General features: G+C 41.8%; 1 protein-coding gene across 10 annotated transcripts in view; it reads left to right on the top strand.

Moving 5' to 3' along the window:
- The window catches only part of ADD1 (adducin 1), a 48,375-nt gene that overhangs the window by 18,506 nt on the left and 6,000 nt on the right, over positions 1-23,869 (top strand). For 3 of the 10 annotated variants that reach the window (XM_083460669.1, XM_083460662.1, XM_083460664.1), the window contains exons 6-15: positions 3,170-3,319; positions 4,903-5,046; positions 5,150-5,248; positions 5,635-5,811; positions 6,898-7,242; positions 10,259-10,360; positions 11,521-11,610; positions 12,528-12,620; positions 19,136-19,289; positions 22,152-22,247. In XM_083460669.1, coding sequence (XP_083316795.1) covers positions 3,170-3,319; positions 4,903-5,046; positions 5,150-5,248; positions 5,635-5,811; positions 6,898-7,242; positions 10,259-10,360; positions 11,521-11,610; positions 12,528-12,620; positions 19,136-19,289; positions 22,152-22,247 — 1,450 coding nt within the window. The remainder of the gene's footprint in view (positions 1-3,169; positions 3,320-4,902; positions 5,047-5,149; positions 5,249-5,634; positions 5,812-6,897; positions 7,243-10,258; positions 10,361-11,520; positions 11,611-12,527; positions 12,621-19,135; positions 19,290-22,151; positions 22,248-23,869) is intronic. The other 7 variants (XM_083460667.1, XM_083460663.1, XM_083460668.1 and 4 more) reach the window with 3 other exon arrangements.

Here is a 23,869-nt window from a genome sequence, read left to right on the forward strand (position 1 = left end):
TGCCCGAAGCACGGGGAGCACTCCGGAGGGCTCCCCGTGCTTCGGGCGATGGGCTGCTGCCCCAAGCCTCGCGCACCCGGCAGGACCTCCTGCCGGGCGCGCAAGGCTTGCAGACACTCGCCCGAAGCAGGGGGAGCCCTCCGGAGGGCTCCTCGTGCTTCGGGCGACAGGCTGCCGCCCCAAGCCTCGCGCACCCGGCAGGACCTCCTGCCGGGCGCGCAAGGCTTGCAGACACTCGACCGAAGCAGGGGGAGCCCTCCGGAGGGCTCCTTGTGCTTCGGGCGACAGGCTGCCGCCCCAAGCCTCGCGCGCTCGGCGGGACCTCCTGCCGGGCGAGCAAGGCTTGTGGACACTCGCGGGGGCTGCAGGCTGCTGCCCGCAAGCCTTGTGAGCCCGCGGGAACTCCTACCGGGCTTGCAAGGCTTGCGGATAGCTTCCTGAAGCCTGGAGAGGGAGAGGGGTCGGTGCGCACCGACCCCTCTCGCTCTCCAGGCTTCAGCGAAAGCCTGCATTCTCCCCATAGGACGCACACACATTTCCCCTTCATTTTTGGAGGGGAAAAAGTGCATCCTATGGGGCGAAAAATACGGTAAGCACTTTACTACCCTGTAGTCTTCCTTTGACCACTGCCTGAACAGCATCTCACCACCTGTGTTTTTGGGAGCTAAAATTAGTTAAGTAGAGAGTTAGGATCACCTCCTTGTAAATTATACTCATTCCTTTTTCTTGTTTGCTGAACACTTGAGATCTAGATGCTGCATCCTTTCCTATGTAGCTCAGGGTCCGTCCCCACCCCCATCACAGGAATGGGGAAGTGTGAGAACCCGGTTTCTAAAGTTCTGGAAGTTTTCAAGATGTTAGTTTGCACAGACCAGAACCTGTATATTAGACAGCAAATAAGATCACGCAAAGAGTGCTGGTTTTGCTGGTAAATTATTTGTGCTGCATTCACACAGCAGTTCATTACTGGCATTTCTCTAAATGTTAATATACACATTATATACACATTATATTACATAAAAGCCACTTTTAGAAATCTAGTGGAATACGGCACAGGTTCAGCATTCATTTTAGCGTTACTTGCTTCCAGAACACAATCAGCTTGCAAGCGTGGAATTTCTGCACTGACTGAGGCCCTGCAGGATGCTCTGCAAGGGGCTTTCATTTAGGAAAGGGTTGCAAAGCCTTGTGCCCCCCCGTTGCCCCTCCCCTCTACAGGAGAGGCTCTGAAACTGGTTTTCCCTTAAAGTAGGTCAGTTGTGGAGCCTCATCTCCCCCCCCCCAAGGATTGCCCGCTCCCCATAACAGCTGTGATCCTGCAAGATAATAGGGGTGAGGTTCCACTAGTGGCTTTCCTCAGCTACCCATCCCAGGGATCAACTGCAATCCTGCAGGTTCTGGGTGATGCACCAGAAGCTGTTTCCTTAAAAGATAGCTGCTTGTGGGGCATCAACACACACAACTGCTCAACAGTTGGGTTGAATTGGGGTGTGTGGGTGTGATACTGAGCAAAGAGCTTTCCCTTTTGATCACGCATAGCCCAGCATTGATATCTCTGCTCATCAGCTGTTGAGCAGAGGTGGAATCCTGATTATTTTTCCTACCTTTCACACTGCATTACCTACTGACTTGAATGAAATTTAGTGCAACGTGGTGGTATGCGGGGTGTATTTATCTTCCTCCTATAGATCTTGTTCTGTGTATGTGTGCCGTAGAAGCTTCAGCAAAGCAGTTAAGCTCTTCAACACAAAACAGCTGTTCTTAGCAGAGTTGTTTTACTTGGCACGCACATTCTATATACAGGTTACACAAAGGCGTTTCTCTCTCTGGTCCCAGAGAGGGTTCTGTACTTCAAAGTCCTTTTGAACCAAAGTCCGCTAGCAAGTTCTAAGTTCAGTTGTTCGGAGACCTGAACAACTTGACTGAATTCTCTGAGTTCTGAAGTCTGGCAGTTCTCCAACTTCTTCTCAGATGAGCTCTTCAAAAAGTCTTCACACAAAAACACAGTTCCAGCAGATATCCTTCAAGTCCTGCAATCTCTTACCACGACTCTCACTGTGTGCAGTAACCTGAGCCTTTTCATACATGAACTTACTTGCCAAATCTGTCCAGTAACATGCCTGAGAGAGGGACCAGATTCATCCAGGTGCATTGTGGGGCATGAGCCAGCATCACCAACTCATGTGAATTTAACTTAATAAGCACTGTGAGAAGTGCAGTGTGAGAAGAACATTAGGAAGTCAGGACGGAAGCACTAATGCAATACACACCCCATGCATGAATGCAGCCTAAGACATGTTTTTTTAAACATTTCTTTTTTAAAAAAAATAAACTTTCCAATAATGTTAATATGAAAATGGTAAGAACTCCTAAAAAAATTGCAAAATCCTTCTAATGTTGAATTGCACAAATGTTTGAGGTGTTATGAATGACATTTTAATCCTGCTTTCAACATGATTACTGTTCTTTTCATCATCAAATAAAAGAATATGTGAAAACCTGTAAAGATGCAAATAATTCTGAAAAGCATATTATCTGTCTGTAAAGTCTCCAGTTGGCTGTAGTCATTCCATGGATCTTGAGCCTCTTAAAAAAACCCTCTAATCTTAACAAACCTTTCTACAAGCTCAGCACAGCCACTCAGATATATTGGGAGAAGGTGGTGATTTTTCATTATCTGTCCCCAAATATTTTGATGATTAAAATTAGGTATTCGTTTCCCTCCCCCACTATTCCACCATAATAAAGAACTATGCTTGCAGTGCAAACTATTTCTAATGTATTTGTGTAAACACCTTCGAAGAGTAGCATAAAATAAACCCCTGTAAAAGCCTTTTCAGTGGGAGTGAGGGGCACGCTCCCCCCTGCCGTTTTCCCCATAAGAAGAGAAACTGCCAGCAGCATCTCCCTGCTGCTTTCACCCCTTGTGAAAGCCCAATGCAAAGGGAAAGAAGCCCCTTGCCTGGGGGTACTTCCCAGAGTGGGTAGGGTGCTCTGGTGAGCGACTGATCAACTGGTTTCTTCCTCTCCTTATTTGATGTGACTGCTGCTTTTGTATCCATCTTATATTTGTTTTCACTGAGGGAGATTTGAAAATACTGAGCCTGTTTCTCTCCTGCTATAGGACGGTAGGCTCATTTCTAGAATTAATGCTATTTTATGTTACCAGGTTAAAATAAATATTCAAGGTGATGTTGTTGATCGTGGAAGCACTAATTTGGGAGTTAATCAGGCTGGCTTCACATTGCACTCGGCTATTTATGCAGCTCGACCTGACATTAAGTGCATCGTTCATATTCACACACCGGCAGGAGCAGCGGTAAGAAGTTCCTTCTTCCTCTAGCTGTGTAGTGGTGGGGAAATTTCATGTAAAGTACTGCACTGCACCAGTCCAGGAGGAGAAAGAACATGTGTGGTACTTATTTCCCAATCCAGAAAAGTAGGGGCATTGAGGGGTAGAAATTACAAACCTTTTTAAAATAGAGAAAAGAAACCTTAAATGTATCTCAGAGAAATAAATTTTCATATTTAAAATTCTTTGCATTTACTCTGGAGATAAACTTGAAAGCACTGTGTAGGAAGGTCAAGACGGCATCACCCAGCATAGGACACTGTGTCTTCTTGGTCAGTCCTGGGTGGGAAGAACAGATCACCCTAATCTTCAACACAACAGCCTTCTAGGAAAAATTGACACATTTGCTTCATCCGGTGGGGCCTTTGGAAGTTGTGTTCTGCAGAGGACAATGCACCTCAAAAGAATCTGTCTTAGAGGATTAATGAAATTAGGGTTTACATCCTGGGGTGCATTTGTTTTTTACATTCCTATGTTAGCTGTCCTCTTCTATCTGAGGAGAGAAATGGAAAATCTATACCGGGGTGGCCAACTCCCAAGAGACTGCGATCTACTCACAGAGTTAAAAACTGGCAGTGAACTACCCCCTTTTTGAGGGTTCAGGTCAAAGCTGTTGAGCTTTTTTTTAGGAAGGAGGAAGGCCCATTTTTGGGGGGTTTGGGGGATCTACCAGTGATCTACCACAGACATCCAGTGATCTACCTGTTGGACATGCCTGATCTATACTAACTGCTTAATTTCTGTTATTCAGGAGGGCAGGTATGCTGCCCTGTACCTTACCAACTTTCTGTAGGTCGGTAAATGGAGTTGTCTGCTTACATAATTAAGTGGAACAGAGTCTCTCTGTGTGTTCTGTCTACCACAGATATGTTTTATTCCATTAGGACAAGGGTGAGGAACCACTTTGGGGCAGAGAGCCAGATCCAGAAGTGGCCAGCCCTTTGCAGGTCTCATTGGCAGGTGTATGTAGCTGCACAGCTAACATAGCAGGTGCACATGTAAGGTGTGGAACCTGATCCCTATCCAAATCAGCATGGCTTCAAATTGGTGCCCCTTTCTTGTAATAGACAAAGTTTTGATCTTATTTTATCTGAGGAACTAGCTCCTGTCTATTTCCTACTTCCTCTCTCTGCTTCATTGTGCGTGGGCCTGCAAAGTTTGCGGTATTTCTATTTCATCCCACTGGAGGTTCTTCAGTTTCATATTTTGCCTCCTTAGGTCAGGTTTTGTTCATTTTTAGAGTTTGTCTAAGGTAGGCATGGGGAACCTTGACCCTCCAGATTTTGTTAACTATAACTCCCATCAACCCTAGTAAGTATGGCCAATAGCAAGGGGTGATTGGAGTTGTAGTTCTTCAACATCTGGAGGGCCAAAGATTCCCCAAACCTGGTTTAGGGGTTGATGAGAGCAGTGCCTCTTCTGGCAGTGAAATTTGGAGACTGCCTTCCTAGCCCTGAAGGAGGAGCCTTTCTCCATACTGCCATCCTTCTGCCAAGAATTTCTTTTTCTTCGTAAATGTCTATTTATGAAACCTGTTGTCATCTTCTTAGGTGTCAGCAATGAAAAGTGGTCTCTTGCCAATCTCTCCAGAGGCACTGTCCCTTGGGGAAGTAACCTATCATGATTACCATGGGATTCTTGTAGATGAGGAGGAGAAAGTGTTGATTCAGAAGAATCTGGGCCCCAAAAGCAAGGTCAGTCTCCAAACATCATCTAAGGCGCAAAAGGCAAGCAGAAAGTCTGTTTTGTTTTTCTTCTTACTTGTGCATCACTTTCTTTCTTTATCTCTTCTCCAAGGTTCTCATACTCAGAAATCATGGTTTGGTATCTGTTGGAGAAAGCGTGGAAGAGGCTTTCTACTATATTCATAATTTGGTCGTTGCTTGTGAGATCCAAGTAAGCATGCTAAATTGTTTTTTTTTTATTTTTTAACCTTATTATTTATTTATTTATCTTCATCAGTTTTAAAAAACTCAGGCTGGTAATGCATATAGCAGACAGTGTAATGAAAAGATTTATTTGCTGAAACTATATGGCAGGTTTTTATTTTAGCACTGTAAATGAATGGTAATGTTGAATTAAATTTATTGGATTAGTAGTTTTATCTTTAAAACCCAGCCAGATGTGGCATATAAATAAAAAAAATATTATTGCTATTATTAAATGGCACTTTGATTAGAGACATTGTAATGAAACATTTAGCATAATTATTGATTGGACATTGAAATATGTTTGATTTATTCCTTATCACAGAAACTTTTATCTGTTTTGATTATTTAAAGGTACGTACTCTGGCCAGTGCAGGGGGGGCAGACAACTTAGTGCTCTTGGACCCTGGAAAATACAAGGCTAAGTCTCGTGGTCATGAGCCTCTAGCAGGGGAGGGCACAGCATCTTACCCAAAATGGCAGACTGGAGAGCAGGAATTTGAAGCTCTTATGCGAATGCTTGATAATTTGGTAAGAGAAAAATCTACTATTCAACTGATTTTTAACATCAGAAAGATCTTGTAACATATGCTAATGGTCTCAAGGGTTTCATTTCTGTTTAGACAATGTACATAATTAAAGGACAAATAAGTCTAGGAAGAAAAGCACTTTCTGAGAATGCCAGGAGTCGGTTGTGGAGCTCCATTTCCAATGGCAGCTGCCAAGAGGCTCGTCCTTAACTGTACTGTACCCTGATCTCCTTTATAGCAAGAACAAAACAAGATGGCTGTAGACTTGCAGTAATTCAGCATTATTATTATTTATGGGTTTTTTAAATGTCTAACACACCCTTCAAACAATATTCCAGGGTGATTATTTAAAAACACAACAGAAACAAAGCAATATAATTCTAAAAGAGAAAAAAATAAACCAGATTAAATTTAAACAACTAAAAAGCTTCGACAAATAAGGTTTTCTCCTGTTTCTGAAATGACATTAGCATACACACCAGATGAACTTCCCTAGTGGGAGGATTCAGTAATGCACACTGGTGATGGTATGCAAGTAGATAATAATTAGAGGGTCACCACCAAAGAGGCCCTTTTCCGTGGTAGCCACCTACTGCACCTCAGGTGACAGGGGCATCTGGAGAAGAGTCTACTGAAGGTGGGCAGGCACAAGTGTTCTTTAACGGAGTCTGATAGTCCCAGCCCTCCTCCTGATCTGTTTTTTTCAATTGGCATTGCCCAGTTTACAAGTGGTCACTTGGATGCCTTGTGTTTTTACATCATAGAAGAGAAGAACTGAGACTTGGACATATGTTCTACTACATATTTATTACTCTTAAATGCAAATTGTACTTGTTTCGTTCAAAGGAGCTTTAGACTGACATAATACTGATTCACTCATGGGCATGCCAATATAATTAAAGTGCTTCAAAGCATGTTTCGTAATTTGATGTATTTGTGTGAACTCAGATCACCAAAATGGCAAAGATACTCAAGGGCAGAACTTGGCATGCATGTATAAATGTTTCCATAATGGCTGTCAGTAAATTTGTTTAACGGGTAGGTTTTGAGGCCATGTTGACAGTGTTCTGCTATGGTGTTTCCTCAGGGTTACAGAACTGGCTACCCCTATCGATGCCCTGCTTTGAGAGAGAAATCTAAAAAATACAGTGATGTGGAAATCCCTGCTAGTGTCACGGGGTATTCTTTTGCTAGCGATGGGGACTCGGGCACTTGTTCTCCTCTGCGGCATAGTTTTCAGAAACAGCAGCGAGAGAAGACAAGGTGGTTGAATTCTGGCCGAGGAGATGATGCTTCTGAAGAAGGGCAGAATGGCGGCAGCCCCAAGTCGAAGACTAAGGTGTGGACGAACATTACACACGATCACGTGAAACCCTTGCTGCAGTCTCTCTCGTCCGGTGTCTGCGTGCCAAGCTGTATTACCAACTGCTTGGTCTGTGCCTACCTTACTGTTCATAGTTAGATGATGTAGAGCAACTTTGGGTGGCAGGCACTGTGAGGCTTTGGGAATAAAATACAACATTAACTCCTCCCTCTTTCCTGACTGTCTAATCTGGCTTCACTTGAAACATTCCTTTCTAATATGCTCTAGTAATGAAATTTAAACCTGCGTTCTCATTGCAATTTGAATGGAAGGGTGCAGAGCGCAGTTAAGACTGCTAAGCCAGCAATAAATGAACAAGCCAATGTCTTACTGGTTCTGTTTTATATATTCGAGTTACTTAAATGGTTTTTTATCAGAGAAGTTTTGGTTGTACTTTCTGGGAAATATCCTAGTTAAAACTTAAAGTAAATTAGTTTTTAAAATTTTTGTCTAAATTATGTTACACTTCTCAGCACAGAAATTAGCTGGTCTACAAATCTGTATCCAGGCTGCCTTCTCGTAGTTTGTGGTATTTGTTTTAAGTACTTGGCCAATTACCACATTTTAGTTAAGTCCGTGGGCCTGATTTGGATCGTATTGAAGCCTTTTATCTGATCTGTGGATTACCAAAAATGACAAGAGTTTTAACCCCACAGGCTTTATTTCCTCTTAAGCCCTTTTGCTTCCTAATAAATTGACCTCTTTTGCTGCTCTACCCCCTATGCTTCTGTCTGTCCTAAAGCCTCCCAGTGTTCACAGCCTTCTGCATGAATTGTTGCATGCAAGTAGATGGCCATAATTTGAAAATCTTTCCTCTAGTACCAGCTGGGTGTGGCATGACTAAAGTGCTGCTCAGGCAACCACCAGGCACTGTTCGGGGAAACTTCGTTTAACATTGCTGTTTACAAAGTTAAAATATGCACTTCAGTCTTGACTAAAGGTTTTCAAATGCTATCGTGTGGATAGCTGTTTGGAAATGCTTATTGTGATATTGTATACTATTCTATTCTCAAATCCAGATTTGTGCATGATGCCGGCTTTAAAGTGGCTGATTGATACATTAGCTGACAATGTAGGAACTTGAGACAAGAACATAGAGTCCTTCATAGCCATTCTAGTGATAGTACAGATCAGTGTCGAGCATGAAAAATCATATTGTTCAAAAGTTGTTAACTTTCTCCTGTTCTCCTTTGAATACTTTCATTTGCTGTCAGTGGAAACCCCCCTAAATCTTGGTTGCTTTTTTCTCCCTTTCAGAATGATTAATGGGGAATGTAGTTGCTCTTAGTCAAGGTAGTGCCATCTAAAAATCCACGGAGAAAATGGAATCCAAAGGAGAGATTCTTTGTGTGGTGACTCCCTCCCCTTTTGCTATCCTATATCTAGTACTGTCAAACCCTTCTTTTATTCTAGAAAGAGTTAGTGCCCTATGTTGTAAAAATATTGATGAGAGTTTGTGTGTTTTGAACACATGTAATGAAGTGAATATCTGAAATAAGTATAAAATGAAAGAATCACTTGAAACCATAAACTTGTTTTAATATTTTGCTAGAACAATGTAATCTTACTCAGTTTGTGTATTTGATTTTTAATGCTCTTAAATATTTTTAAAGTACCAGTTATACTAAGGTTCTTAATACTGTTGTTAAATATCTTTAATAAAAACCTGGAGTTATTTTTATGTGAAAAGATAAGAATCAGTGAGTATCCATAGCTCCATGTTCATTCCATTTTTTTACTTCATATTTGCAAAACATTTTTTTAAATTCTGTTGCTTTTTTTAACAGTTCTATTTCTGGCTATCTTTTGTCTTAAAATTATTTGGGGGGAACAGCATCTTTAAACGGGTTTGTTTCAATGTTCAGTACATTTTCTGTGCAATAATTGGTGTATAATTTATGAGACTGAGCGCTTAAGAGATCGTTGTGGCACAAAGTCGCCTTCCAACATACTAAATGTACTGGCCATATGAAACAACCTTCTGTAAAGGAATCATGGAAGTGCTTTGTGTATGGGTTTTTATTTTTTGTAATCTTTGAATCTGTAAGCTTTATACAAAATATTTTGACATCACCAAACTCCTTCCTTAGGCTGATCCATCTATTTGCCTGTGCAAAAACAATTCTGAAAACTACATTGAGTTTTGTTTTGAATCCAAACTTTGGTGATGCCCACTCTTTCCTCATAGTAGAGAATCGTTCACTCAACCTGGTTATTGACATCACACTGCTTTTCATATTCCTGTCATCTTGTGCTTTCTGTTGGCTTTGATGTGTCTAAATATCAGGGAAATGAATCAATGATGTGGAAATTAAAAGACAGTCAAGGAAGTTTGGCATTGTTGATAGATTTATATTTTAATGGCTCAGTCCTGTACTGAGCCTCCATCTGCACTATACATTTAAAGCAGTATCATGCCACTTTAAACAGCTATGGTTTCTCCCAAAGAATCCTGGGAACTAGAGTTTGTTACAATTTCCAGAGTGCTTTAAGAGTCAATCACTTTCCCCAGGGAACTCTGTAAACTGCAGCTCTGGAAGGGGGAATAGGTGGCCTCTTAGCACCCTTAACTCTTAGCACCATAGCAAACTACATTTCCCATGATTGTTTGGAGGAAGCTAAAAGTGTTGAAAGTAGTATGATACAGCTTTAAATGTGTAGTGCAGCTGGGGCCCGAGTATGGTTAGACTTACTTCCAGGAAAGTGCAAAGAATTGCAGCCTTCTGTGGTTAATACAAATAGCAAAGTAACATTTTTAGCTAGTTCACATTTCTTGAAGTATTGTTAATATAGACAATCAGAAAAATCAACAAGATCTTTTGACGCATTTTTCAGGACCTTGTGATATACTTCACTCCTTTTCATATTTAGTTTTTTGAAATATTTGCTCTGAATTACAAAAAATTAGCTTAACAGCTGTTTCAAAGCTGAGAGATGGTTATGTCTTTACAAATACTGGAATGCAGTCATTGATTCATTTCTCTGTTTTGTACATGCATGATTTACTGTGCTGTAAACTTGCTTCTATGAATGTTCTAGCCATTACAGCAATTTTGATTTTATGTAATTGTTCTTGATATTACAGTGGACTAAAGAGGATGGACATAGAACTGCCACCTCTGCTGTCCAAAATCTATTTGTTCCATTGAACACTAACCCAAAGGAAGTCCAAGAAATGAGGAACAAGGTTTGTACTGGCAATCTATCTGTAATCTCTGAATGTTTTTTATAGTCCACATTGAAAGTACGCCTATATCATAGCTGAAATCTCAAGAGAATCAAAAATAAAGACAAAATGCCTTAAAAATATGAGTGCTAATTAGACGAAACATTTCTCCTATGTGGGATTTGACTTTTCAGTTTGTAATAAGTAACTTACAGGCCACATTTGCTAAACAGTCTCCTATCCCTCTCCTCAAGTTGGCAAGAACTGGTCAGAATAGCACAGCGGCTGTTGGTGTAAGCCAGCCTTTCTGGTCCCCTACTGGTAGTTTGGATTGATAGCTAGGGCTGATGTTGGAGCCCAAAACCTCTGGAGGGCTCCAGCTTGGGAAGGGTGGCATATATTAAGTGTGCCAAATATATTGATTAGATAGTGATTGGTTTTTCAAACAACCCCCTCCCTCCCACGCCCTAATCATGTCTTCATACTTCCCTTGGCTTTCCAAGTCAACACTGATTACTTTTGAATGCATATTTAAGAATCTAACCATGTTGCCGTTCACACTGTCCCTAAAGTCATAATTTTGCATTTTAGAAAGGTAGGTAGATATTATTTGTGTGCACTATTTTTAAGAATTGATCTTTGGAATTTTTGATGCAATTTGCTTATTGTTGTGGGTGTAGCAAAGAACGTACTCCATTGCATTGCTCGTAAGATTTCCTTTTGCAAAACAAGAACAATGTATTCAAACTAAGCCTATGGAAAGAAAGAAATATGCCAATTTGCAGTCACAAAATTTGGGGTTTAGTGCAGGATCCTAGAGGCTGTTTAGTCATTCTGGCCACATGACCCAGAAAACTGTTTGCAGCAAATGCCATCTCCCTCGGCCTGAAGCGAGATGTCTGCCACACTCTATAGTCAAGTTTGACTGGACTTAACTGTCCAGGGGTCCTCTTTACCTTTTACCCCTGGAAGCTTCTGAGAGACTGATGCTTGTGGTCCCAAACGTGTAATAAAATATAAAATAGTATCCTGCAGTGGTAATTGATGGAACTGATACCGTATATATCCAGACCAACTTGACCGAGGTTCATATGCAGGAGCTCATATTGTGGTGCACACAGGCAGGTGAGTTACGTTCTCTCTGTTATTCATATGCAATTAATGTATTTTATTGTTTACAGATCCGAGAGCAAAACCTGCAAGACATTAAAACTGCTGGCCCACAGTCACAGGTTCTTTCTGGGGTTGTTGTGGACAGGAGCCTCGTTCAGGTGAGCCCATAGCCTGCTTAAAATACAAACTTAGAGTTACTTTATAGTACATTCCTGCTGTCACCTAATGTATCACTATGAAATTATTCTTTAATCGGCAGAAGTTAACTGTTTATAAGGTAAGTTTTAGAGGTAACATTTTGCTGTCTTTGCAACCATGTTTAGGGTCAGAAACTCAGTGGGAAGCATGTTATTAGCAAGTATACTGCCATTGGTGCTGGTTGCAGTGCATGAGAGACACCAAGGCTGCTTCTCTGTGGGCTAAAAACCCACTCTTGACTAGTCAGACTTTGTGTTGCAGCTGTATTGAAAAAGCTGCTGAGTCCAAAGCCATTATTGCTACAGTACATTTAATCAGCAATGAACTCTGTACAGTGGTGCCCCGCAAGACGAATGCCTCCGATCAGCAGATAAGCCGCTAAAAGCCGCTAATAGCGCTAATCCGCTAATCTGTCAATGGGCTTGCTTCGCAAGACGAAAAAAACGCTAGACGAAGAGAATCACAGAACGGATTCTTTTCGTCTTGCGAGGCACCACTGTATTGCAAACTTTCTTTTTAGGACATATTCATTTGAAGATACTGTCTTACCTTTATAGTTTTTAAATAGGTTTAATGTATGCTTTTTCAGAGAAAGCATAGAACCAAATGACTTCACTCAGTAGATTTTAGAGATGCAAAAGGTAGCCCAATTATTTTTTTTATTGTACTTTTATGCAGTTTGACTAGTCACCATCATGGCCAGGGAATTTTTCAAGTTTGGGTTAGTGTATACTGGTGCATGTTGCTTCATTGCCTTTGCTTCTGTATCACAATTTACTGTTTTTCTGCATGCTATTTATCCCATGCCATAATGCTTTACGCTGATGATCTAAAGCCCGAGCTTGGTTTGCTCTGTTCACTCAATTTACTGTTGCAGGATGCTCCCCTCTCAGACTGTACGGAAACAATTGAAGGGCTCGATCCCACAGAGCAGGCCTTTAATCCCGCTAAATCTGTCTCTGTTAGAAAGGTACTTACTGCCATGTCATAACTGATCTAAGTTCTGTTGTTTACCTTTCACTTTTACCTCTTTCTTGCCCTGGGTTGTAGCTTATATTTCTTTGTAAATGTTAAGAAGGTTATACAATTCTACAAATTATGCATGCGTTTATGTTTGATACATTATTATTTTTTTAAGAAATAAAGTCAGTCTTATTCCTTTTATGATCATGGATAGCATATGGAAAATTGTACGGTTCTCAGTGTAGTTTTGTTTATGCATGGTCTTTGTTAAGTAACCTGGTTACATCAGTGTAATACCCAAAATATCCACAGGCTTAGCCAAAAATTAAAGCAGCACAAATACGTAAAGCACGATTGTAGCTGTTTTCATGTCATGGGTGTTGTATATGGATGAATCTCAAGTGGTACTGCCTCTGAAGATTGAGCCATTTGTTGGCTACCTAAAGTCATTTTTCAGATTGTACTGGCCAAATTTCACATGAGAACCCATGTATCTGAAATTGTGAAAAATCATAAAATGTAACATGGCAGTAAGCTTTAAAGTAGTCTCGTTTCTGTCATGTAACCATATGGGACAATCTTTTACAAACACACCCCTATATTAGGTAGTCCAGGACTACATCACATCAGACATTTACACATATATGAATCAGCCCTAAGTTACTCTTCTCAAACTAATAGCATCACTTTGGACATCTCTGACGTGGCCCTGTTGTGCTCTTCTCCTCTGCTACATGAATGTGGAGAAAGGGAAATATTAGGCCTTCCTGCTTAAATTTCTCTCCACAGAGTTTACACTCATGTGCATGCCCTGCCAATCTGGGATAACATTTGTTGTATCATAAAGTAGACTGTATTGCATGAAGACTTACAATTTGTTCGTCTTTAAGGTGTCTGGTGCCACAAGAGTAGATCATACTAGAAATTGAAAAATAAAAGCAGTCAGTTCCATGCATTCGTTGTGCCTTATTTGTCAGCTTTTCCGATATCTTCATGATTCTATTAGTTTGTATTTGTATAGAATATTATGAAGGACAGTTGAGTTGTAAAGTATTAGTTAGCCTTGTTCTTCCTCTTGCAGTGGAGTCAAGGGCTGCTTGCTTTGGGATAGCTTTGTGCTACAGCTTGATAGCAGTCTGCTAATTTAAGAAGTAGGCATAATTTTTGAGGACATCTTTAGCCATACACTAATTTCACAGAATTTCTAGAGGCCTTCCACATGCTAGGAGAGTGTCAATTAGAGCATTCAGCAAAGTGAAGTGGACCTCTGTGTTAGCCACCAGCTACAAGATGGCTTGTTTCTTCTGCAGACACAGAAATGCCCTCGACAGCCTTCTCTGTGTGCTTTTCAAACTCTGCTCTTGTTCTGCCTGCTAAAAACAGGCACACAAATAAGGTCCCTGGTGGCCCTCAACTAGTCTTGGCAACTCTAAACGCCCAAAATTCTGTACCACACACAGAATAGAATCTTTTTCACAGAGCAGATCTGCTGTCCTAAGGCTCTCTGTAGCAACCCAGTCCTCAGTGGTTTCAACTGACAGCCTGGAGATTGAGAAGTTCCTCAGGTTTCGGCTGCCAGAGGAAGTCCCATGCACCATTTGGGTGGCCAAATATCCCTAGAATTTGCCAGTCCACCTGGGTGGCATTCCTGAGATAGTGTGAGAAGAATCAGCAACTGAACACCACAGGACTTACACAGCTTCTCTCATCCCTACAAGATGGACTCTGCATAGATCTTCAGCCTAATAGCCTGCAGAATCCTCAGGGCTTTCTAAATGTTCCAGCAAACCTATCAGCTCTAGTATCCTCCATTTTTATAGGGAGCAACTCTCCTTAGTCCACCCGTCCAGCAAAGATCTGGGGTCTCAACAAAGTGCTTCTAGCACTCCAGAAACCACAGCTGAATCACTGAAGCGTTCCATATTGTGTCTCTGAAAGTGATATTTTGGCTCTGATTGTTATGACACAGGGTACTGAGCTCTGACATACTTCAGCTGGCTAAACATCTCCACGTTTCACAAAGAAAAGTGTGGTGGGCTCCTATCAGAGAGATGTTGTTTGCAGATGACTTAGTCTTGACAGTGCACTCTGAGGAAATGCTACTCGTCAACCATTTTGTCCATTTGGTCTTGTCATCAGCCTGACAAAGCCTGGACAAAGCCTGGACAAAGACCAACATTTTTGCTCAGGAGGCAACAAGCACTCCACATGTCAGCATTGGTAACCAAATGCCTAAGGTGGTAGACAATTTTGTCTACCTAGGCTCCACCATAACCAGTAACCTTTCCATCAACACTGAGCTGGACAAACGTATTGGTAAGGCAACTATGACAATGGCTTGCCTCTCCAAAAGGGTATGGAGAATGTGATGCTAGTGACCAATACCAAGATGAAGGTCTGCCAGGCTTGTGTGTTGAGCTTTATGGGCAACATGCAGTGGGTCAGGAAGATTTGGACATCACATGGCAGGACAGAGTCTCAAACAAAGATGTGCTCTCCTAAGACCACATTCACAACCTGTTTGCACTTCTGTCTCAGTGACGTCTGGACTGACTTGGTCATATCCACAGAATGGAAGATGGCAGGAATCCATAAGAACGTGTTCTATTGGAATCTGACTTCGGGCACTAGACCTGTTACAAAGTTGTCCGCAAATGTGACATGAAGGCTGGGAACCTTAACCCCACTGTGTGGGAATCCCTTGCAGGCAATACTATTGCCCAGTGGCAGACAGGTAGTATATCCACAGCAGCGACTGCTGGGAGGAGAGCAGAGAGAAGAAACATCATGGTGCACCTATAGCAGCGAAACCAGAGACATGACTTTCCTGTATCAGTCTCTGATACAGCCACAGCAGGCACTGTAACTCTCCAGTGGTTTACCCCCATAGGTTCATTCTTCCATTGCCTCCCAAGAAAAATGGATGCCAGCAATTATAAAAACTTAATTTTATTTATGCCTTGATAATTTTATTAAGTTTACAGTTTTAAAAAGTTGTTTGTATTACAACTTTTTTGTTCTTTTATGTAAAATGCTTATAGTTGGGTTAAAAACCCCAACCAAGTCTTGCTAAATGTGGACCAGCAACTTGTTCTCACAGTGGCTGGCCAGATGCCTATGGAAAGTTGGCATGTAGGACCAAGTGCAAAGCATTTCCCCCTGCTAGGCTTTCCAGCAACTTATATTCAGAATCATACAGCCTCTAACCATGGAGGCAGAGTGTAACTAACCATCATGTCTCGTGGCCATTAATAAAAGCCATCCAAGTTGCTGGCCATCACTATCTCCTGCTGGGGCATGTTCCATAGTTTCAACTATGCGCTGCGTGAAGAAGTACTCTTGTTTCTGGGTCCCAAATCCTCCAACATTGTTTCATTGGATGTTCTTGAGTTCTAGTGTTATGAGAGAGGGAGAAAAACTTCTCTAGCCACTTGCTCCATGCCACGTGTAATTTCATACCCTACTATCATGTCACCTCTTGCTTGTTTTCTCTCTAAGCTGACCACACTCCCCGCCTTTCTTCATATGCGATTTGCTTCATCCCCTTGATCATTTTGGCTGCCCTTTTCTGAACCCTTTCCACCTCTACAATATCCCTTTTGAGGTGACCAGAACTGTACACAGTATTCCAAATTCTGTCACGCCATAGATTTATATAACCGCTTTATGATATTGATGGATTTGTTTTTAGTTCCTTTTCTAATGATCCGTAGCATGGAATTCTCCTTTTTCACAGCTGCTTCACACTGGGTCAACGTCTTCCTCAAGCTCTCCCCTACAACCCCAGGGTCTCGTTCCTGATCAGTCACTGCCAGTTCAGTCCCCATGAGGATATATGTGGAATTTTCTGGCATTACTTTGCATCTTTTTACATTGAATTACATTGTCCTGGCTCTTCTCCTCAGACTTGGCCATTGACTTTTTAGAGTTTTTAAAGGTTCATTGATGAAGTCAGTTCACTGTCCCAACATTGGTCTACAGGTTACAAGTACTTCAATTTATGACCGGGCTGAGCTAAGACATTGGAATTGGTCTTATCCCAAGATGAACTGGCCAGTTTCCAGTGCTTCATTGATAGTAGTATTGATCAATATAGTTGACTGCCTTTTCTAGCCTACCTTTCCCCCCCAGTTGATATTTTTATTAAAGTTTTCTTGGTTTACAAAGGTATGTGCAATGTCTCTAGCCTACTTAAAAAGTAACTTTTCATATGTGAAGTCCACAGAAAAAGAATAGCAGAACATAGTAAGAAATTTGTTTAAAAGGATGAAACTGAATATGAATTTCCGAGCACAATTCAAAGTGTTGGTGCTGACCTTTAAAGCCCTGAACGGCCTTGGTCCTGTATACCTGAAGGAGCGTCTCCACCCCATTGTTCAGCCCAGGCACTGAGGTCCAGCGCTGAGGGCCTTCTGGCGGTTCCCTCATTGCGAGAAGTGAGGTTACAGGGAACCAGACAGAGGGCCTTCTTGGTAGTGGCACCCGCCCTGTGGAACACCCTCCCTTCAGATGTGAAGGAAATAGGCAGCTATCCTATCTTTAAAAGACATCTGAAGGCAGCCCTGTTTAGAGAAGTTTTTAATATTTAATGCTGTATTGTTTTTAACACTCTATTGGGAGCTACCCAGAGTGGCTGGGGAAACTCAGCCAGATGGGCGGGGTATAAATAATAAATTATTATTATTATTATTATTATTATTATTATTATTATTATTATTATTATTATTATTTAAAACACAATTGTATGTACAGTGGTGCCCCGCAAGACGAATGCCTCGCAAGACGAAAAACTCGCTAGACGAAAGAGTTTTCCATTTTGGAGGTGCTTCGCAAAACAAATTTCCTATGGGCTTGCTTCGCAAGATGACAATGTCTTGCGAGTTCCTGCTGGTTTTTCCCCCTCCCCCCCTTTTTCTAAGCCGCTAAGCTGCTTATCAGCTGATCCGATCAGCAGATAAGCCGCTAAAAGCCGCTAATCCATCAATGGGCTTGCTTCGCAAGACGAAAAAACCACTAGACGAAGAGAATCACAGAACGGATTCTTTTCGTCTTGCGAGGCACCACTGTAATCATAATTTATAAAAATCAAGGTTGGGTTAGTTATTAGTATTGTAGAATAGGGTTACATCTGTTGAGTGGCAAAGTGTAACCTCAAATATTGAAATAAAATAAAATATTAAAAGTGACAAAAATATAGTTGACTGCCATAGGAAGTGTCTCAGAATTAGAGCATCCTCCGATATCTGACTCCTTTCACAGTTTATTTATTTTCCCTCTCCTGCTCATCCACCTTTTTTACTGCTGGAATCTAAGCTCAGGGAACAGACATCGGAGTTCTCTACCGGTCAACAAGAGCATCCTCTAGTATCTTCCAACAAGGTTTGGGCACTCAGGAATATGGGCCAGAAATGAGCCTTTGAAATCTCATCAGAAGAGTCTGAAATTCTCTAACTCATCTGATATATGCCCTTCATGGAGTATTAGGTGCTGACAAGATTTATCTGCCATCTTTCCTGGGGGAACTGAGTATCTTGTTTCTTCCTGGGAATGATTTCCTTCTGTGTGGGGTGTTAATATGTTGTCCTTCAATGGCTGAGACTGACATATTTTCCCACATGATTTGGTGAGCTCCACACTACTGCCTCGCTCTTTCTGTGAGTTTAAAAGTACCTGAAAGAGTGAAAGAACAATATAGCCCGGCTTGTGTGTTATTTGAGTCCACGTCCTGCAGGACTATGGGTTCTGTTCCCCACAGGGTAAGAATAAAGAAGAATGAGGGAGTGCTCTTCCAAATAAAGATACCTGTGGTCACTGACGTTAAATGTTCTTGTGCCTCCAGTGCAAATTATGACAAAGATGTCATTCTATAGCACACATTTAAAACGTGGCTGTGGGCCTTGTCAAGATTTTTCACCCAGTGGAAGTGTAAAAGGGAATTTCTGGTCAGTATTGCACAAGAGGAAAGCCTTCCCTGAAGGCCTGTCCCCACTTTTGAATGTTCTGGAGAAGGTTAATTTGGACTTGTAGTAGCTGAACCTTTTAACAGTTTGGTTCCCACTGCTTCCCAAGGGGTGCTTTTAAATATTGTGTAGTGATGCTGTATTTTGTTGTGCTGCTTAAGAGTGGATATAGTGTGGCAGAAACACTGATGTTTGTGTGATGCTATCCCTGAAATGCCTGTTCTCATGTAGTGGGTTAAATGAGTATTATTATTATTACCATTCTTAATTTGTTATGTGTGTAGGCAGTCTTTCACCTGAAAACTCTTCACAAGTTTGGAACTTGTATTATTATTGTTACCATTAGTAATTTGTTTGGAACTCATTAGTCTCGCTCTATTGCGAGTCATGATGCAATAACCATGTGATAAAATGGATATTCTTACTTTCTCTAAATGAAAATCTTTTCAGTCTTGGTTTTTTTAATCAGATTTTGAATAATTTCTTCCATTGTTTTAGCCCTCAGGCATTGTTAGCGCACTGTATATTATTTCATGAGAAACATTTATTTTCTTCTAACTAGGGAGAATTGGTGACAGCATCAAAGGCAATAATTGAGAAGGAGTACCAACCACGAGTAATCGTAAGCACAACAGGACCAAACCCCTTCAACAAGTTCACAGATCAAGAACTAGAAGAGTATCGCAGAGAAGTAGAAAGGAAACAGAGGCAGTCAGGTTTGTGTCTACCTAACTCTAACTTGCCTTACCATGGTGTCAATAGACTTTGGATATGTAGTTTAATGTGCCAGGCTTCCCTTATAAGTTTCCTTTGTGTTGATTCTCATCATACCTTGGTGGTTGTACTGTGACATTTGCCCAACCTGCACAATGTACCAAGCAGTTACAGGAGTGGCCCTGGCAGAAACATTCTGTATTGCTGCTGTGCTTCTTGCTTGAGACAAAGGAGGAGTGTTGACGGTGGGCTTCTTGTTGGCTAGGGCAAGCAACACATTATCTTGCAGACAACTTCAGTGATAAGAAACAAGCAATGTTAAACTACACACTCATTTATTGCTGCTACTGTAGTTCATTTTTTCTGCTGGAAGCACAGAGTTTGGAGACTTGGTTGCTCTTTCATGTTGAAGTTGAAATGGTTTTTGTATAGATTTCCTTACTTGATGATATTGCTGAGCTTGACAAGCAAAAAATAATAGAACTGTGATCTTAAAACATAATCAAATTCCATTGCAATTCTGTTATTTCATTTATGAATTGCTTCTTACGAAGCAGGGGTTCGTTACCTCCAGCCAATCTGGGCCATTCCAGTTTGACTCATCCCAAATCACACCCACCTGTCAATCAATGAAGTCACTTGGTGATGTTACTGGGAGCAGAGTTCAGTCCTGATGGGTATTGCTTCACCAGCACATCAGCAGGTTCCCTGCAGGGACTGGGCTGGCAGAGGAGACTCCTACAGAGAACAGGATTGAACTCTACGCTCATCAGCTGGTGAGTGGAGGCTTCAATCCTGCCATGTGGAATCTGCGGGGAATGCACTGGTGAGGCAGACCCCTGCAGAGGGCAGAATTGAATTCTCCATGAAGCCGATGAATGGAGTTGGGGAAGCAGGCTTCCTCACTCCACCATGTGGGTTAATTCTGACAGCTGAATGGCCTAGACCAGCTGTCAAAACTGCCCCATGGCTTGGAGGTTAGAAAGAAATCTGGCATTCAGGGCCAAAAATTCCCCACCCCTGCTATAAAGCATCTCAAAGCTATTTCCCAATACAATAAAACATATACAGAAAAGTTTTTTGAACCCACAAAGCAGCGACAAGGGCGGGGGGGGGGGGGAGAATATCCTGCTGAGCCTAGTACTGCCCATTGTTCTATGTTTTCAGTAACTCTAGACGTACTCACACATTGCACTGAATACGGGTACAAGCAATCTCAGTGCATGTACAGATGTTTGTGTAAGAGTGTACATTTGTTGATTTGTGAAGCTCAGCTATTGTGTACACAGGTATAAAATAGTACACTTACTGGATATAACATTCTGGCATCCCTTGTGAAAAATGTTTTTCAGACAAAATGGATGGAGTTTAGAAACTTCAGGTAGTAAAGCATAATAATTTAGTATACGTTAAAAATCATACGACTTAACATTATTGGGACATCCAGAAATTTTGAACAAGTTGACCCAGCAATTGAAGACTCTGTTATTCTTGTGTGTTTAATGCATGAGATACATCAGCTTAAACTGATTGTCTTTATAATGGTTACTGATTGCATTTTTATCCAGGCCTTCTTGGAGCCGAGGGTGGCACATATGTTCTCTCTTTGCCTACTTTATTTTCAGTGCAACTTTGTGAAGCAGATTAGGCTGAGAGAGACTGAGCCCAAGGCCAGTCAGTCATTTTCGTGGCTGCGTAGTGATCAGTCTCCCAAGCATGAAATGCTTGCCACTACACAACAGTCGTTCCCTTCCTTGCATTTGAGCTTTGAACAAAAATTGCCTCTCCTTTAGGATGATTTTTTTCTCTTGCATTACTATAAGGGACGCAGGTGGTGCTGTGGTCTAAAGCACAGAGCCTAGGGCTTGCCAATCAGAAGGTCGGCGGTTCAAATCCCTGCAATGGGGTGAGCTCCCGTTGTTGGGTCCCAGCTCCTGTCAACCTAGCAGTTTGAAAACACGTCAGAGTGCAAGTAGATAAATAGGTACCGCTCTGGCGGAAAGGTAAACAGCGTTTCCATGTGCTGCTCTGGTTCGCCAAAAGCGGCTTAGTCATGCTGGCCACATGACCTGGAAAAACTGTCTGCGGACAAACGTTGGCTCCCTTGGCCAGTAAAGTGAGATGAGTGTCGCAACTCCAGAGTCGTCTGCGACTGGACCTAACGGTCGGGGGTACTTTTACCTTTAAGAAACAATGGGATTCAGTTTGCAGGGTGGTTGAGGGTGAGAAAATGAACATATTTGCATTGCCAAGGCAACTGTAACCCCAGGCTGATTGTTCTTAGTTGACTAGTTGGGTAGAAAGAGGATGGAGAATTGCACGTCATTACATAGCTTTTCAGCAGCAGCTACACACAGTTGAACTAACGTTGACAAAAATCTTACTGCTCAATGTGGCAGGCAATGAAGCTGCCAACTGGGCAAGACCAGTCCAGTTTGTGAATATCTTCGCTTTAGTTTATGGTTGGCCATGTTCCTTAATTGCTTCCTGCTAGAGAGGCTTCCGCTGAACAAAGTTCCTTGCAATGGTCATTTATGGGTTTTTTCTGTGATCTGTAGTAGCTGGACTAATCTGGAATCCTTAACAGTTTGTGTTTATAATTTGTATAGTGTTCCATTCATTGCCTCCTGTGAATTTCAGATGTCATCAGCCACAGTAAATTCTAAAATGAAACCTCAAACTTCCCTATCTATTTTAACATAGGGCACAATTAGTAGCACATTTTTGCTCAGTTTCACTCGTGTTTTCATTTACATTTGAAACAGCTTCTGAACAGAGTTCTTCATTAAAAGATCCTTTATGCACAGTTATGTGAATTGTGAGAGTGATCTGTTTAACCTGGTCTGTACTCTTACATTTTGTAGAAGATTCAGACGATGCCAGACAGCAGAGGGAGAGGAGCTCTCTGGAGCACCCTGCTGCTTGCACTCCACCCAGCACTCCAGTGAAACTGGAGGAAGGTATGTCCCCTGGAGCTAAGAGTATGTGTAGCTGCACCTCTGTGTTCATGTTTCGGTTGATAGCAGATAAAAATGTGTTCATCTATTTTATTCTGTAGAGCAACATATAGCTAAATGTGCTAGTGGTTGTGTTCGCAATAATAAAGAAATGTGCACTTGAGAACACAAGGACTGCCTGATTGGGCAAGACCACGCTCTGTCTCATGTGACATGGAAAGTGATGGCCATCTCCTTTTGTTAGCTCCTGATTAAGTGGCATACCGTCCAATAGAGTTATCAGTAGTTTTCTTTCATGAATTGCTTTATTCTTTTAAAAAGCCATCTTAGCTAGCTAGCAATATCAACTTTTAATTTGTGGATTATTTACACATTTTGTCCTTTATCTGCTGCCAGTAGTGTCATCGAGTGATCCTGAGTTCTTGTGTTGTGAAGGAAGGAGGTTTTTCTTTATATCTGCACTGTACACAACTTTGTAAACCTCTGTCCTGTTTCTGTTAAGTTTTTTTCAACGGAAAAGCCACTAGTGCTTTAAGCTTTCTTCATAGGGAAGATGTTCCAGCACTGGATCTCTTTGGTTGCACTCTTATGCAACTTTCTCACCTCTTTGGCACTCTCTTCAAGCGGTGGTCTCCCAAAACTCTACACAGTATTTCCAAATTCTCTATTCCATAATGGCAATAGAAACTTCCTTTGGATCATTTCCAGCTCCGAGTGTAACTTTTTCATTGCTTGTGGGATCAGGAAGAGTCAACTTCAGAGCCCCTTTTAATATCCTGTTCCCAGTTAACTTGGGAGTAACTGCTGTTTGTGAGATTTACTTCCAAGTAAATTGGCACAGGATCATGCTGTTAAAAAACTTAACATAGCTAAATAGAAAAGGGAGACTGAATGGGAAATCACATAATAGCTTTTTGGATAGTCAAATTAACAAAATCACAAGAGTAGAATTTACAAATTTGCTGAAATTAAAATGATGCTAGAGAATTTTGAAATTATTTCTTTGCAGTGAGGGTTCCCAGAGTGTCCTTTCAGCAGTACTGAAAGACTCTTGATCATTAATAGCCAGCCACCCTGCCATTATCTCTCCCCTCTCCAGTTCTCCTCTTCATTGAAACGTTCATTGGCAGAAATGCTCGTCAGCAGTTGATCTTGAACCTTTTGTTTTAGGATTTGATCTCACAGCTGGCTACTAGGAAATATCTGTGCTACCAAATAGTAGCTGCCTACCAAACCAGGCACAAGTTGTAGAATGCCATCCATCAGGATATTAGTGAAGCTAATGTTCCAATGTGCGTCAGTGAGCAGGATCACTGTGCTCAGCAACTCTTATGTACCCCTGAGCAGTAGTAGGCACCACTGCTTTGCTGATCTGGCTTCCCAACACTGCCCATCACTGCCAGTTATCAAATTGGGGAGGGGCAAGTTGCAGGAAGCGCAGTGCAAGTGCAGTGGCAGAACCACTCAAAAACTGCTGCACCAAGCTCCCCACAGCTTTGTCTCCCTTCCTTTCGGTAACTGGCAATGCCACACCAACCACTGCTGCACCTGAGACCCACCTACCAACAAAAGGAGATTTCACTTCCAGAGGGACGCAGGTCTTGGATATATGGACTGCTGTCTAG

Source organism: Podarcis liolepis (assembly GCF_965112155.1).
Source record: "Podarcis liolepis genome assembly, chromosome: 9".
Lineage (NCBI taxonomy): Eukaryota > Metazoa > Chordata > Lepidosauria > Squamata > Lacertidae > Podarcis > Podarcis liolepis.